Source organism: Dromaius novaehollandiae, chromosome 2 (assembly GCF_036370855.1).
Source record: "Dromaius novaehollandiae isolate bDroNov1 chromosome 2, bDroNov1.hap1, whole genome shotgun sequence".
NCBI lineage: Eukaryota > Metazoa > Chordata > Aves > Casuariiformes > Dromaiidae > Dromaius > Dromaius novaehollandiae.
The window spans coordinates 161,071,583-161,088,420 of record NC_088099.1 but is presented as its reverse complement, the minus strand read 5'-3'; the positions used below and the strand labels follow the sequence as shown (position 1 = coordinate 161,088,420).

General features: G+C 39.9%; 1 protein-coding gene across 6 annotated transcripts in view; it reads right to left on the bottom strand.

Annotated features, from left to right (window-relative positions):
• PHF20L1 (PHD finger protein 20 like 1) overlaps nucleotides 1-9,559 on the bottom strand; it is a 54,340-nt gene extending 44,781 nt beyond the window's left edge. For 2 of the 6 annotated variants that reach the window (XM_026113681.2, XM_026113682.2), the window contains exons 1-2: nucleotides 9,290-9,555; nucleotides 8,038-8,143 (exon numbers count right to left, since the gene is read on the bottom strand). In XM_026113681.2, the coding sequence (XP_025969466.1) occupies nucleotides 8,038-8,120 (83 nt within the window). In that variant the 5' untranslated portion in view covers nucleotides 8,121-8,143; nucleotides 9,290-9,555. Of the gene's footprint in view, nucleotides 1-8,037; nucleotides 8,144-9,289 lie in introns of all 6 variants that reach the window. The other 4 variants (XM_064507888.1, XM_064507889.1, XM_064507890.1 and 1 more) reach the window with 4 other exon arrangements.
• Nucleotides 9,560-16,838: the final 7,279 nt, after the last annotated feature.

Here is a 16,838-nt window from a genome sequence, read left to right as displayed (position 1 = left end):
TAAATATGCCAATCTTAAGATGTGCATTTTACTCTCGCAAGCATGGTATATACTCAGAGCTAATCAGAACTGAGCTGAAAACAGAACAAATCTTAGGTATCCAGCTTTGTGGCTGTGGCAGGGATGTAATATGGATTCAAATGACCTTGTAGTTTAGGCACCATAAAATTTAAATTACACTTATAGGAAAAATGGCAAGTTTCTTCATCTTCAGCAATTATTATTATTATTCTGTCTTACTATTTCTGTGAATTATTTCACAAAACTGTAGTAAAGTATCAAGGCATGAACTGGTTTTGTCATGCTACTTCATGCTATGAAGTACACAGAAAACTGGAATGAGGCAAAATTTAGCTCCTCCTCCTCCTAAGAGTATTACAACAGATCCAAAGGCTCAAAATCTCCTACAAAAAATGTAAATTAGTTTATCAAATTTTCTCCAGTTTATATTCTGAGTAACAAAAGCAAACTGGAAATACTTTCTAATGTCCAAACACAAGTAACGGTGGAATAGAGAAGGTTATGGATGGGCTAAAGTTAATAAAACATGCATTGAGAAGAAGTACAACAATAAAAAGACAACTTCACTTTTGTTAATAGGCAATGCATTCTTCTACCAGAATGCCACTGTTGAGCAGTAAGAGGGCAGAGCTTGGTGTGGTACTCAGTCCTACCACATATGCCATTAGCCAGGAATACTATTGACATATACAGGAATCCAGGCAACACTTTCTATTTTACAAATATTTTCTCTTCAAAATATTGAGGCTGCTGACAAAGTAATCTTTAACACTACATTCTGATTAAGATATAGAAGTTCAAGAAGCACAGGTTTTCCTTCTTTCCTGATGACTATTGGGAAAAAGACATTAAAACAAAAAAGTGCCACACTCTCAACTTGCTCCTTCACTCTACTCATTTTCCAGTCCTGCTTCTTTAGGAGCAGCACTACATAGAGCTTCCCGACATCTAAATATCTCAGACTTATCAGAGTTGCAGAGCGAGAAAAACACTCTCTAACCTGCTAGGTTACTACTGCAATTACTTCAATCACATCTTATCCTCACATCAGAACGTACAAATAGTACACCTCGTTACACTTCTCTCATCCATACATTTCAGAAATGAAAAACAATTGCATAGTCATTCCTTAAATTTCTAATTTCTTTTCATTGAACTTTAAGAAAAATCAGCTTCCCAGATGCAAACCGCACTCTCCACTAACAGCCTATCAAAAATTCTTTTTAAGGATAAGAACTCCACCAGACTTTTCAGAGAAGCAACAAGAGTGACCCCCTAATGCCTCTAAAGGAGGCTGACGACAACAACAACAACAAAATCAAATGAGGACGGTGAAATTGATATGTTGCAACAAAACTGAAAACAAAACTGAAAATCAAAACCCAAATCCACTATCAACATTCTGGTTTATTAACTTCAAGCATGGTTTCAAAAAAATAAAATAAAAATGAACCAAGAGATGGTTTTCCTAAGTTCCAATGATGCTTTCTTCTTAGGAGTTTTCAGGCCACTATTCCTATGAAGTTAACCAAATGTAATCTTCTTAGTTTCTTGGTCTTCCCAAGTCTTCTGATGTCAAGCTCCTTAAAATTACACACCAAGTGTGAGAATAAGCAGAAAGAGCAGCCAAGCAGAGGAAAAAGTTGATTTACTGTTAATACAGGAAATACATGAGTAAGAATGTTACTTGAAAGGGTTCTGACTAGTAGAAAAGGATGATACAGAAAGCATTTAATAGACCAAAGGAAGGGAAAATACTAGAAATGCAAGAGGATAGGAGGTTCCACTTTGCAACAATTAAAAACAAGAGCTTATGCCCAAGCACTGAAACTGGAGTAGTGAAACAAAGGACAAAAAAAGATGGTGCTCTTTCTCCCTAGAGGAGGAACGTTCAGGTTAATTAGAGAGCAGCAAGAAGGTGATGTAAAACTAAGGCTACTTTATGGAATTCAGGGACATCAACCAAGGAGACATCTTTTTCTGGGCATCCAAGGGGTAATGGGCCCACCAGAGCACTATCTTAGAACAGTTCCCTTGGCACATTTTAATTGTTGTACAGCTGGTAGGTTTAATCATCTGGTCCTCAGCAGCAAAATCAGCATTCCAAGCACTGCATATAGAAGACGACAAAAAGGATAAACTAGCAAAATACAATAGAATGCCTTGGAAAGAGAAAACCAGGGTGGGGGAGTGAAATACAGAATATAGCTTATAGACAAGTAAATATGAAGATGATGTCAAGGGAAACTCAGCAAGCCACGTATCAGGACACTAATATATTTCAAAAAATTAAAGAACAAACCTAGCGTCAGTTAATAAAAGATGCAAAGTATTCAATCTCATCAGGGATCACTCAGCAGGGCTAAGCAAAGCCAGCACCAAGTGTTTAGTGGTTTATTTTTTAACAATATCTGCTAATCAAGTTGTCTAAAAATTTTACAAAGCTAAATCTTATGAGAATCATGTCATTATTACAAAACAGCTTTATTCCAATAAATTAAGCTTCTTAAATACATTATTAAGCTGACCAGCTGTACAGTGCTTGCAAGATGAATAAAACCAAAACCTGCATTCAACCCCAATCTTTAGAAATGGAAGATTAGCTAATCTCTTAACCACCCAGGCTATATATGACTGGTTATTAAGTAAACCAAAAATAACTTTGCATAGATTTAGCAACAAGATATTACACTCAACATCCACTAAATTTAGCCACACAATGTGCCACAAATATGTATAAAGAGTGATATTTTATAATACTAGTCCCACAGTGAAAAAGAACAGGGTAGCTTTTTATTCTTGCATACATACTGCAGAATTTACCTCTGCAAATTTTACATTACACAAACATTCTTTTGGTATTATGGTTTTTGTACTTTTACTGAAAACAAATTCATAAATTGAAAATTTCTACAAATATTTCAAAGGCAGGTAGGTATTTACTGCGAATAAAAGAAAAAAGGCAGCAAAAAAAAAGTTCATATTAAAGTTTTAAGAACTCTAATAACAATGCATGCAGAAATGACAAAAAGTCCTTCTTGCTTTTCTTTATTGGGTAACATTTGCTCATGTCACTAAAATTTTGAGAATCAAAAAACCTGTTCTTTTCACACTGTACTCAAGCTTTCCTCATTAGAATTTAGCAGGTTCTTCTGTTAATTTTCAAGAAATAACTAACTTTCCATCCAGAGCTGCACTAACAGATTTGATATTTCATATTATGTATACTAAAGCTTTTGTTGAATATAAGCAACGTTGATGTTTGTTCTGTTGGAAAAAATTAGTATGAAAATGGTTATGTCTGTTAGAGAAGATGAATTATATGAAGAAGTTCCTTCAATTGCAAATCTACAAGCCGGCATTATGAAGAAGTATAACAAAGGGGAATCTAAACATGCTTTACAGTACTGAAACGTGATGAAGTCTAAAGGCAAGATACCTACCAGTCAGGTTATTCCCCCCGCAACACACATCTACCCCCAGTACTCCACACTAAGAGATTTGCCAAGATTCCTCTAACACAAATTGTAAAAGGGCAATCTAACAAAAAATACACTTTTGAAGATTGAGAAAAAGGTTTTTACCTTTTACAGAAAAAACAGCAAAACAAAAAAAAAAACCCCACAGCATTCCTGTTCAATAATGCAAGTATTCTTTTAGTGAGAAGGACCAATAACCTGCATGGTTTTTTTTTTTCATAGTACCAATAGTGTGCAAGCATGATGAAAGTTATATTTAATAATCCCAATAAAGTCTCATCCAAATTTCAAATTCTTTTTAGAGAGCAGGAAAATTGTCAGCTGATAATATCTGCTTAATTTACATTAAGCTTATTATCCATTCTCAAGTTCCAGTGATCCTGACCCATGAGAATTACCTAACTTTGTTTGTAAAGCTGCAAAATTCACGTAGCTTACATAACTTAAATGAGGTAGCATTGGTCAGACAACCATGCTCAGATATGCGAGCAGGAAAAGCGGTAAACATCATAGTTTTCATTTCTTCACAGTAAAAAGAGATCTTCAAACACCCATTTTCTCCAATACAGTCAACAGACATTAATGGACACGAGAACAATACTTTGCATTTTTACATTAACGTTTTCCATTTGACCCCTGAAAAGTGATCAACAAGCAGTGAATTACCCTGTGAAGCAGGAAAGCAACTATTTTAAGAGATCGAAAAACGGATGCAAAAACGCTAGGCAAAATGCCTAAGTCCACACCTACAGAAAATCCAGAAACAGACACACATTTCCTGAATTCACGATAAAAAGTCTTTCCTTCCATCTCTCAGAGGATATAATACTAAACGCATTTCATTCTGACCTCTCTGAAAATAGTCTTCCTGTATCTGTAAACTCTGCAAGCACTTATTTCTACCTCCCCACCTTTTAGCCTTCACTATATCAATAGAAAGCAGAATTTTCACATTCCTCCTTTCAAATATCAGGCTGTCAGGTATCCCAGTCAACTGAAATTCAAAGCAAGGACTATACAAAACAGTACTTCCCAAAATCTTAAAGAGAAAAAGCTTTAACAGGTATCTCCTCCATATTGGGGGGGGGGAGAGGGGGGAGGGAATCCATCTAGACAATCAAATACACCAAACCAAAGTACTGTTATTCTGATAACTAACCTACTTGAGTGACCAGTTTGAGAGTGGAAACAGCTACAAAGGTCATGTAACTATACTTTCTTCATTACCTAACTTATAGTTTAAATTTTTATAATCAGTTATAAAAATCCATAGGCAGAATAATCACTTTTTCAGAGCAGTATTTGGCACAAGTAAGGGTTTTCTATGGGACAATCAGTAGCGAGCTGAAAACAGCAACAGCAAAAGAGATGTACCTTCAAGTCCAGAAGTACATCAATTTTAAACAAACTATATATCATACTCCTGGGAGGTAGCAACTTGAGAACCAACCTTGCAAATATACATATACTTGTAGATACGTGCAGTTTTACTGCTGTTTCAACATCTTGAATACCCATTTGTGTTGTCAGTGACATGGTGTAGGGTGTGTATGTGTAAGGGGCCTCAGGATGTGCGTAGTCCAACCTCCTGCTCAAAGCAGTGTCAGCTGTGGGATCAGACCAGGTCGCTCAGGGCTTCATCCACCAAGACTGGAGACAGCACAAACTCTTTGGACAGCCTGCTCTGCTACCTGACTATCCTCATGGGGAAAAAGTTTCTCTTTGTATCTAGCCTGAATCTCTCCTGTTTCAATTTACGCCTGCTGTCTCTTCTCCTCCCACCATGCAAAACTGAAGTGCGTGGCTACATCTTCTGGATTACCTCCCTGTAGGTGCTACTGGGTTCCCCCCAAAACCTTCTCTTCTCCAAGCTGAAGAAGCCCAGCTCCCTCACCCTCTCCTCGTAGGGCACATGCTCCAGGCCTCCAAGCATCTTTTATTTGTTTAATATTTTTCTTTTATCAGTCAATCCCACCTTACCTACTATCTGATGACAAATGATCACGTGGATACTGAATAGAACTGCATTTCATAGTTCATTTTGGCTGGGTTTAAATTTAACAAGTGGTACAAATCCATTATGTTAGATGACCTCCCTTGTAACAATACACTGTTTTTCACTTTACAAAGGAAGTAAATGCAGTTACCTGCACAATAAAGCAAAACACCAAAAATAAACACCGTTTGACAGCCTCTCCTTGCTGATCAGTCTGACCAGGCTTTCTTCTGCTCAGTATTTGTACAAGTCAAAAAACACCGGTGACCCAAGCACTGTATGCAAAAACTTTCTCATTAAAAAACAATGGTTTCTCCAAACAATAGTGAAGGTACACAATACCCTCTCCAAAGTTTAAGGAACCCATCTAACAGAACAGCAAGTTTCATGACATGCATTCCAGTAACTACTACACTGATGGAAATTTAAGAGCTCCAGAAGCATCTCAAAGCAAAAAGCAGCAGGCAGCACTTTACTAGAAGGTGTCTTTTTTCCTAGAAGCATTTACTGATAAACATTTAAAGTCATTATGTCATGCAATCTGGATCAGTGCTTAAATGACAGCAAGTTTTCAGAAAATGAAAAAAAGAAAATCCTTTTATAAACTATTTTTGAGCAAGTGTTCTCATTTGCTTGTAGAAAGAAAGTTGAGTTAAGCAATATTACTGCTCTTCAACTTTTGCTTTGTTAGAAACAAAGAGAGATTTCATATAAGTTAGGCAACTATTTTCTTTGGAGTATGTTCTATTTCTGCATGCAGCTGAGGGGAACGCGTACTGCTTATATATAGAAACAATTTAAAAAAAACTGCCACCCCCTTATGCAACAGCTAGACAACTAAGTAAAAAATAACAGACTTATTCCAGACTCTGTCATCCTAATAGCAACAAAACAGCAGGCTTTCTCTAACAAGCACTGCGGTTATTTACATGAACATTACTTCAATTTACTTCATTTCCAATAGAGTCTTCTTTTTAATGCTGCTGTAACTGCCAAATTTTAATCTTAACTTCCTGTTCCTATATACAGTATCACAGAGGTTTACATTCACATAAACTAGACCTCTTCTGCTGGTGATCCAGCTGACAAGTCAATTCCTGGAAAGTTCAGAATACATTCTATTCTGCCTGAAAATATCAAGTACTCAGCTGTGCAATTTGCAACATGACCCATGCAAATCTAGACAGGTACTCCGGAACTCACAGGTGAGCCTACCCTTCGGAAAGCTGGAGGAATCCAAAAAAACTTATATACTGGATATTCAGTGATCTTGTTCTGATACAATTAACCTGAAGAAATTTCAAATATTAACTTTTGTTAGCTTACTATATTAACCAGTTACCTTTAGTCACAGGAAATCCTATAAGAAGTCAGTTTTAATAAAATTACTTTATTAATTTTATAGCACTATTCAAACAGTTTCATTATCCTCACATTCAGTTAAAGACTCAGTAAGCTGAAAATCCTCTCTACAGTAGTAAATAAGAAGTGCTCTTTAAACCATATTTTCCTTTAAAGATCTGCTTATTAAAACAAACACTTTTATTACAGTTAAAATAAAAGCACAACAGGTAAAATGTGCCAACAAAGCTGGGCATTTAACCCAACATTTTCTACAGAGCAAGAAACTGTTGGAGTAAACATATGCAATTTGCAAAATGCAGATTTCTGCAACACGTAATTTGGGGTTAGCAGGATCCGACATTGACATGAACAATAACATGCTCAGTTCTGTAAGAACGCAACAAAAGGCTTTACATTTTCCTAGTCCTAATCGATCATTGATAGTTGATACTTAGGCGGTTTTTCTTAGCTGCTATCTGTGTCATCCACTTTAAAAACAGACAGCATTTTTTTCAAACTGAAACAACACAGCCAACACACCCCATGAAATTAACCCATTTGTGTTAACTAAATTTTGACTAAGAATTTGTCTCTCAGAAGAACAACTCCTTTCACGACATCTATGCTGTGTAACGTGGTCCTTGCGTCCAGAGATTTGCAGCTTGTAATCTTGACTCTTACTCACGGTATGCCTGGCTAATGCAGAGTCACAATTTTAAGCTCTACATTCCTCCAACTGTTCAATACAAACATGATCATACTTACCTGTTTAAGAAACTCTGATTAAGCACGTTTTTCAAAAAATCAGTTTTGTGTACCTGCAAAGTCTGATTACTGAGTACAATATAAATACACTTGCATACCTTCGAACTAAAATAAAAGTAGTCTTTGGTCACTCAACTTTGCCACATTAACACATCTGATCATCTTGCACATGACGCTGCATTCCACACTACTCTGAAAATGCCTTTTGCTTAATACGACTGCATAAGAAACTAAAGAAAAAAAACACAAAAATGTTTTGTTTGATTTCTGGAGAGACTCTTTTCCTAAAATCTAATCATTTCAACAGATTTAGTATTTGGACTCTCAGAGTTCATATGTGAAACGCAATTACTGTCTTATAATCAGACAACATAACTTACAGCACACACAAAATAATTTTGTTCTTAGCAAACACCACAGTGTCTTCCATACCATTTTTGTAAATAGTCCAGTGCCTCCAAACGAGCACCAATCTCAAATGTGATTCCAGGACGATTTGGAGGCTTTTTACTCATCTTGATATTTTCTTTTTTACTACCTTTAGAGAGAGAGAAAAAAAACATTATTAAAACACAATGTTGTTTTCAAATGTGTCACTGATGGCAAATACATGACAGAGGTTGGGAACAGATGCAAAATTAGTATAGCACATTACATTCCTATTGCCAGTTAGCTGCTCAGTTACCAGAAGTTAACAGAAAATCTACCAAAGTCAAGAAAAAGCATTCAAAAAAATTCACACATTTGTATTCAGATTTCTTTCCCTGCCTAAAGACAGTCACCAATCTGAAGTCTAACCCTGGAGCAAGAAGATCCTGGAACAAAAAAACTCTGATACTGTACTATATACTGTATATATATATATATACACACAGAACTATATACTGTACTCCCTGACATCCTTTTGGAACACCATCATCAGAGCTCCCTAGAGCCAATGGGTTTTCTCTCTTCTGTTGTGGAAAAGGTCATAAACAAGAACAGAAAAAGAAGTGACTTACAAAAAACATAAATGGCAAGATGGCCATGGCCTAAAGGACAAGTAAAAGGAAATTAGGGGAAAAAAAAAAAAAAAAAAAGAAAAAGCCATGTTTAAGCATTGTAAACAGCCCTGAGTCTCATTCACGGTTCCGGGGAAGTTTTATCTCTAAGTGCCTTAATTTTTTTAGTTCAGCTACTACTCAAAAATTATTTTTCTGGGCTACTATTACCTTTATTAGCATGAACTTCTGATCTACTCTTATTTTCATTACTGTGAAGCACGGAGCAGTTCAGAGCTGAACGCACCGGCTCCTGTGGAAAAGAAAGGCTGCCAGAGCGCCGAGCCGGGGAGGACCTGGGTCCAGCCCACGAGAAGGGCAGCACCACGATCCTGTCTTTAACCGCCCTCCCGCGCCAGCGCCAGGGCCGGAGCCCGGGCAGCCCCGGAACCCCTGCGGCGGCCCGCGCTGCCTGCCGAGGCGCAGGACACAAAGGGGTCTTCCCGGGCCGGCGCCCCCGGCCGGGGGCTCAGCGCTCGGCAGGCCGCACCGTGCGGGCAGGAGGGGCCCCGGCGGCGGCCGCGGCGCGGGCAGGGCCCCGCGAGGCCTGGGCGCCCTCAGGGTGGGGGCAGGGACCCGCCGGGCGGGGGCCCGCGCCCCGAGCCGCCCCGGCTCGCTCGCTCGCTGCCCGCCGCGCTCCTTACCGCCTCCCGCGACTCCCAAGGCGGCGGCGGGGCCGTCGCGGCCCGCAGCCCCGGCGCGGCGCCACCTGCTCCCGCTCGGCGCGGGGTGTCCAGCGCGACGGCCGCCCTCACAGCCCCATCCTCCCCGCGCCCCGCAGCGCCCCGCCGCTGCGTCACCACCCTGCGACGGCCCGCGAGGCGCCGCCCGTCGCCGCCATGCCGCCGCCACCGCCCCCGGCACGTGACTGCGGAGCCGCCGCCGCGTGACGCGCGCGGGGCCGGGCGGGGCGGAGGGTTGAGGGGGAGGGAGGAAGAAGGGGAAAGCGCGGGGAGACAAAGGGAGGCTGCTGCGCGCATGCGCGCGGCGCTGCGCGGTGATTGACAGCTCGCTGGAGGCGGGGCGCGAAATTGGGTTTCAACGGCCGTTAGCGGGAGCGGCTGCTTGGCTGGCGGGGGTGTTGGTGAAGAGGCCTTTTGCTATTTTTTGTTCCCTCCTCCCTTCCCCCCCGCTTTTTTCCTCATTTCAAGGAAATGGGAGTGAGCAGGAGAGACTGAAGGGGGAATGAGCTTTGTGAAAAACAAATAATAAGAAAAAAGTTTGTTTTCCAGTCCCCTTGCTGCTGTCTCAGGCCCATGTTGGCTGCCAGGGAGTGAGGGTGTTGGGGTGTCCCATGGGGATCACAGGATCTGGGGTGCCTCTTGCTCTCCATCCCACCTGGGCTGGGACATAGCATGAAGGGATGATGTGCTTAAGTCTGCAAAGCCAATAAAATGCAGCTAATATCTTCCACAATAAAACTAGTGAGGAGTAATTTTAGCCAAGGCTTTTTTTTTTTTTTTTTAGCATGAAAAAGTCTTGGATATATAGTCTTCTATCTTAAGAACATGAGGCGTGTGTGACTGTGTTGCCAGTCTGCAGTTCTGATTTAGTTCTGAAACTTATGTCCTCCCTTATTCAGGCTTGACAGAGAAACAAAAGTATCATATTATTCCAGCCTGTTTTGTTAAAATATCCACTTGGATAGGGAAAAGTGACCCTGTTGATCTCTCCAGGACCAAAAGGCCTTTTAGACATGAGAACATTGCAAAGCGGAGAGATGTAGGTAGATTTCATTCCTTACGCTCCTCCCAAAATGTTATGTTTAATCCTGTCGCCAAGCACATGTCTTTAGCATTGTGACTATTATGCAGACCATAAATTGGAAACCAAACAGGATAGATTTTATCTTGCCAGTCAGTGATTCACAGAGACTTGGAGGGGGAAGAGGAGTTCATGATCAGCTGAACATGAGCTCATGGTGTGCTGTTGATGCTAAAAAGACTAATGCAGTCTTTGCAGAGCACATGTACATGGAAATACTGAGTGGGAGTAGAGAGGCGACATTATCTCTGTACTTGGCACCAGTACACCATTATGAGAGAAACTTACAGTTCGGAAAGACCATCCAAAATCAGACAGGTTCAGAAAAGGTCTGGGAGAATGATCTAACAACTGGGAAAACAGTACTATGATAAGAGACCCAGACATCTGTTGGTTTATTTTGCCGTTTCTTTTATTTGCGACTGCTGAGATTGGTCCATAGAAGAGCTATTTTAAGTGTCAGATACTGAGGCCACAGGGTGACAATGAGCTAAATAAAACTTCTTCTTTGTTTTTACCCTTGTTAATGTAGCAGGGAAATTTTAAAGTGACTGCTGATGCTTGTATTTAAATGGTGCCTGTATGCCAAGAGTGATTTGCCTAGCCAACATTACGCAGCAGCAACTTTGCCCCTTTCTATCCATTTGTGTAGGAAGCCTAGTCATAGCCTGGCTTTATTCTGTCATCATCTGTCGTTTTCCTGCCACCTCTTATGTCACTTTGATACCCTGTCTGGCAGCTCTTCAGTTACTATGTCTTCTTCTTTGATTTCTCTGTCCTTCTCTTTCATCTCAGAAACTCCCTCCTCTCTAGAAATTCCCTCCCTCATTTTGTGAAGTTTTCCACTATCTCACCAAACGCTTCCTCTCTTTCCCTTTGAAAGCCCTAAATTTTCCAGATGCTGGGAAATATCCTGAGGTGGCTGAGTTTTGGAGTTTTTGCTGACCTTGTATGGGAAAAGAGAGTAACTAACAGTCATTTCCAAGGAAACCAAACAAAATAGTAACCCAGTAGGTTTGGGACACCAACCCCAGCCTTTTCCAGCTTTGAAAGACTCTGAAGCTAGGAATTCTTTACCCAATTACACCCTGGTTCTTTGCAGACTGCTGTTAACTCAAGAAATGATTTCTCCCAGAGAGCTGGCTGTTTGCTGCGCAGGTATTGCAGCCACAGCACTGCATTTCACTGCACATTAGAGGTGATGTAAAGTTACTTGCTTGGCTCTGCACCAGCATATAGCATATAATAGCATACTAGCATGCTAGTATATAGCATATAATACTAGCACTATAGTAAGGTTGAAGTATGGTGAGATGAGGATGCTAGAAATGAGACCTGTTGACGCCGGGTTAGTAATGAAATTTGCATTTTTACAGGTGGGTCTAACGGTAGTCAAAGTGTCCCAAATCCATGCAATGCATGGCTGGAAGGGAGCTGCTGCCTCTTCTGGATGATGGCAGCTTTGCTGTGCTGTGTTGGAGCCCAGCTAAGCAATTTCTGTATAGCCATTCGATACCTCTTGTGGGCGAACTCAGCATTCATTGTGCTATGGATATTCTTTTGCAATGAATGTTGGATGTCTTGAGATTTAATTGTGTTTGTGCCTTGGAAACTGCTGTGCAATGTGTTGCTTACTTCTGCCTTACATATTGTAGCCATATGTTTTGGGTTGTGTTTTGGTTTGGGGGAGTTTTCTGTAGCTTGGAACACATCAGTAAATATTTTACTGAGCTTTTTAAGGCCTTGATGAGAAAAGTACTGAAACAAAAACTTGTAATACCTGCTCTGATTGTACATTGATTTCCTGTATTATTTCCCTGTGAGACTGAAATTCAGCATATACTTTATGGTGGGTCGACAGAGCATTTGACTCACAAACACATCCCACTGGTAAGTTTTTCAAGATTTTCCTTTTTTGAGAGCTGAGCTCTTAGTGAATAGGGGAATGGGACAAGGAATATCCTAGCAAGAAAATTATTGGAGTCACCATTTTGAGCACTCAGCAGCAGTATGTTTAGCTCAGTTACGAGGATTTCAGGAAGTACTCTAAGAGAAAAAGAGAGGGAAATACAGTGCCTGACAGGCAAGTCACTGCAAAACATGCAGTTTATCAAGTACAGCTTTGCTGCCTGTAGTCAGATTGCTCTTACAAACATATAGAAGGAAGCTGCAGTTGGGACTGAGGGAAAGCAAAACTCTAAAACTCACATCTATCCAAGCTGGCGGGGTCCAGCATTGAGAATAACAAGTGTGTTACATGTACTGGCAGACAGTACAGCTCCCTTCTAAAACTAATGTGATGCTTTCCTGTCTCCTTTATGGTCCTGTGAAAGCCAAAGTGTGCTCAGGGGCTGAAGGGTGGTTGTCAACACAGAGATTCGCCCTGCGTGTCCAAGCCTGCTTGTAAAATGTCTGCAAAGTGTCAAGCATATGTTTACGGAAGGAGTCACTGCTCTTTTGATCTGAGTCTGTGCTGGCATCCCATGGACAGGTTCCTGGAGGGCTATCATAGCTCTGCTTTCTGTTCTCAGTTGCCTGCTAGGTCACATTTAAATCTTTGGTCTTTATGCAGTACTGGCTAGCATCCAAGCTGTAAACCCACAGTTTAGTGCAGTGTATCATGACTCTCCACTGGATACCAAGGCTGCCTGTGCCTTTTCTTCTCCCTAGCAGTTGAGCTAGTTCAGGACATCAGCATGAGTTCAGCTGGAAACATGACAAGTAAGCATGGCACAGATGTAGCAGGAAGAAATGCAAAGAATTCCAGAAAGGCCTGGGAGCCTCTGTGCAAGCTTAACAAAGTAAACTTTGCTTAATTACTGGCACAGAGGCAGAAAATGACTCAGTCACTGTCAATCTACAGCAATTACTTACATACAGAGAGCCTGACTGATGAGGATGCTGTGTAAACCCATATGGAAGAATAGCATTTTGAAGAGCCTTGTTAGAGTACCACGGCCAGCTGCTATCTTCATTGATGCATCCAACAGTGTGATTTATTATAGAAATGACCATGACATCATCACCATCATTACTTTACCAACCAGTGCTGTCTCATGAACTAATGTTACCAAAACCTTCCCAACTATATTCTCAGTATATGTTAAGAGTATTTTAGAATTATATGATGGCCAGAAGCCTTCACTGCACATCAATACAAGATGCTCCACTGCTGATCCGTGTCGAACACATCAAGACTGTCACAGAAAGCAGCCAGTGTCTCAGGTACACTGATCAACAATACATCACCACCTCCAGAGGAACATTTTTTTTCATTTTGGGGCTCATAAAGTAGCAAGAAGACTCCTTAACAGTGATTCGGATTTTATCTGTCCACATAGAGTACCTAGTGGGTGTGCTAACGATGTGCATAACCAGATGGTCTCTTCAGCTTTCAGGCACCAAGATGCTGCTATCTGGGTTGTGTGTTCGGTATTGCCTGAAGTGATGCGAAAGACGTGCTGTGTAGGCAGTTGAGTCTTGATGTCTCCTGGGTTCTTAGGTTGGCGACCATGCGCTGGGTTTGGATGTACCTTTTGTATCCTTTCCAGATGACAGTGGTCAATCTCTCCATACTGTCCCACCAGGTTTACTCCCTGTCCTTTTCCTCCCAGTCTGGGTGTCCTGACACTTGACATGTACACATGCTGGGATCCTGATGACCCGCAAGTCTAGGTGTCATCAGCACGTGCCATTCATTCCCCATTTAGCCCTTTCTCTAATACCTCCATTCCCATTCATTCCCCATTCAGACCGATGATCAGTGGATCAGTGTTTCTGTTGCATTTCTCTACAATAAGATGCAGCTAGAACATAATTTGGCCAACAGGAAAATATTTACCACTGGCTCTCTCTTGGCCATCTCTAACACTTCAGAGTGCCAGTTCTTGACATTTTGTAGTACTTAATGAAACTGAGACAGCTAGGTAATACAATAAAGATGTTTTTGTTGTTTGTTCCTCCTTCCTGTTCAGTAATGGTCAGTATTCACATGTCTTCTTATGAGGAAGTTTGCAAAGAGGGTCCACCACTTCTATTTGGGACCTAGACTTCTGCTTTGACTGATGGATTTGCAGTAATAGCTTTTTCCTTTTGTGTTCTTTGTCTGCTAAGATAGTTTTCAAAGGAGCAGTACTTTTTCAAAGAACTTTTTTAAAGGAGCTGCAGATTCTAATGGAAGCCCTGCTATTCTTTTCCCTATGTATGTTTTCCTATTGCTCTTGTGTATTGCTGTGACATTGTACAAAATTCCTTTCAAATTTATTTCCACATCTTAATCAGGTTATATACCTACCAAATTTCCTTATGAAACCATATCGAAGAGCAAGGAAATGTGACACAAGACTGGCTGTGGTTTTGCACAGGTAAGTATTATTATATATTGCAGGCCTGATTTAGATCCTTTCTAAACACTTTTTTTTTTTTTTTAATCTGTACTAGTGTAACATGGAGGTAGCTATCATAGCATATTGCAGGTAAGCTATTTTTCAGATTGAAGCAGTATGGATGTGCCAGCAAGCTCAGAGCTAATTCTAAGGTCTACAGGTTTATGCACTGTACCATGAAGAGAAGAGAGAAGAGAAGCTTCCATATAAAACAGTAAAAAGATATGTGATATTTTGTATTGCAGTTTCTCATTTCCTTCCTTTTGTGAGCTGAACGTGTTATGTATGTAACATACATGCAACTCCTGCACAACCAGATTGCTGGTATATTGATTTCCTAGAATTTGTAATCTTAAGGCAGAAGTGAGGCCTCAGGTGGGGCAGACACTTTGAGGAGCAACAGGGATGGCAAAAGAACAGCTGTATATAAACCTTTGTCTGTGTATAAATCATGGGGTAACACCTGCCTATAAAACTCTGCTATACTAGAAGCGCCATACAAAAATACCAACCATCCTCATGTAATACCTGTGTCAAGGAAGTGTAATTTCTTACAGAGAAGATTTTGTGCATTCTCCAGTACACAGAGTTTATGCATGAACAACTGTTGGAGCAGTGACTTGCATACATGAATGTTAGTTAGACACAGTATGTTTTAACTATATAGTCAACCAAAGTTGACCATAGTCAAAGGCCAAAGTACTTCAAAAAAACAGCCAAAGCTCAAAATTAAATACTTCCTATTGAGAAAAAGATAAGAAACCAAAATTAAAGCACTCCTAATAATTAATCTGCATTGATAATTCATGTATATATAGAATATATATCTTCAGTATGGAAGATAATATAGTATATAGAATATATTCTGTAATACTATAGCATTTATTTTCAGTAGATGAACTAGTTTTAAAGACCATTTGGAATGTATGTCCACTGTCTTCGTTTTGCTGTAGAGAGAAAGGGTTGCCTGGGAAGTCTTGCACAGACTGACAGAGCTTATGCATCCATGGAAATACCGTTGGACTAAATTTCCTCACTGGTATGAGGAAATTTCATTCCACCAAATGAGAAGAAGGGATATGAGAAGTGAACATGGCCCTCTGTTTCCACCTTTGAGCAAAAGGACCGTTAATTGTTCGTTTTAGAGATACTCCCATACAGGAACTCTTTTGTAATATCATAATTGCCTAATGTCAATTTTTATTTCCTTTTCTGTTTGGTGAGAATTTTACATTTATTTGTTGTCAGTGGAGATATTTTTCCTTTCTCCAAGGAGAAAATTATCATTAAATCATACATTTCTCTCTATATTCTATTAGATTTATTTGCTTTTTTTTTTCACTGATAAATTCAGACATCAAGAGAGGTACCTACTAGCTTATTTTATCGATTCGTCTGAAGTTTTGCTCCCTACAGCTGTCTAATTCTTACGTGTCAAGCAGTTAATTTATATCACTTCTGTTATGTAGCAGTTCTGTAGTCAAATCATCTTGATTGCCAGGACATCTTATTCAGATTGCATTTCCCATGTAGAATTGGCTTTATTTTTGTGTACTTTAGGGTAGGATTAATTGATACATTACATGGTGTGAAACATACGCAGTGGAACAATGAATGTGATGACAAATGGCCTTTTTTCTTTCTCCTTCTGAAAAATTTTATCTTAATTTTATCTTTATTTTATCATGATACATATTTGCAATAATTTTTTTGAACCAGGAAACTTAATGAATTCTGAACTCTCACCAAATGTTTCTTCTGTATAATAGTGCTTTTGCAAATTATTTTGTTGCTGCATGGACTTTTTGGTAGTTGGACGATTTTCCTACATCAAAGCCTTTCAGTCTTAAAAGTAAACTCATGGACTATTTTAGCAAGTATATGGACTGATCTGGATATTTCACTTTAAACTATTCTGAGTGAGATGAAAAAGTGAAACAAAAATCTATGTCACTTTTCTTTATGAGAAAAGATGCAGTTTTTGTTCTCCATATCATAACTGTAATGAATTGTTATTTATAGCTCTTGAATTCTGCAACAGTCT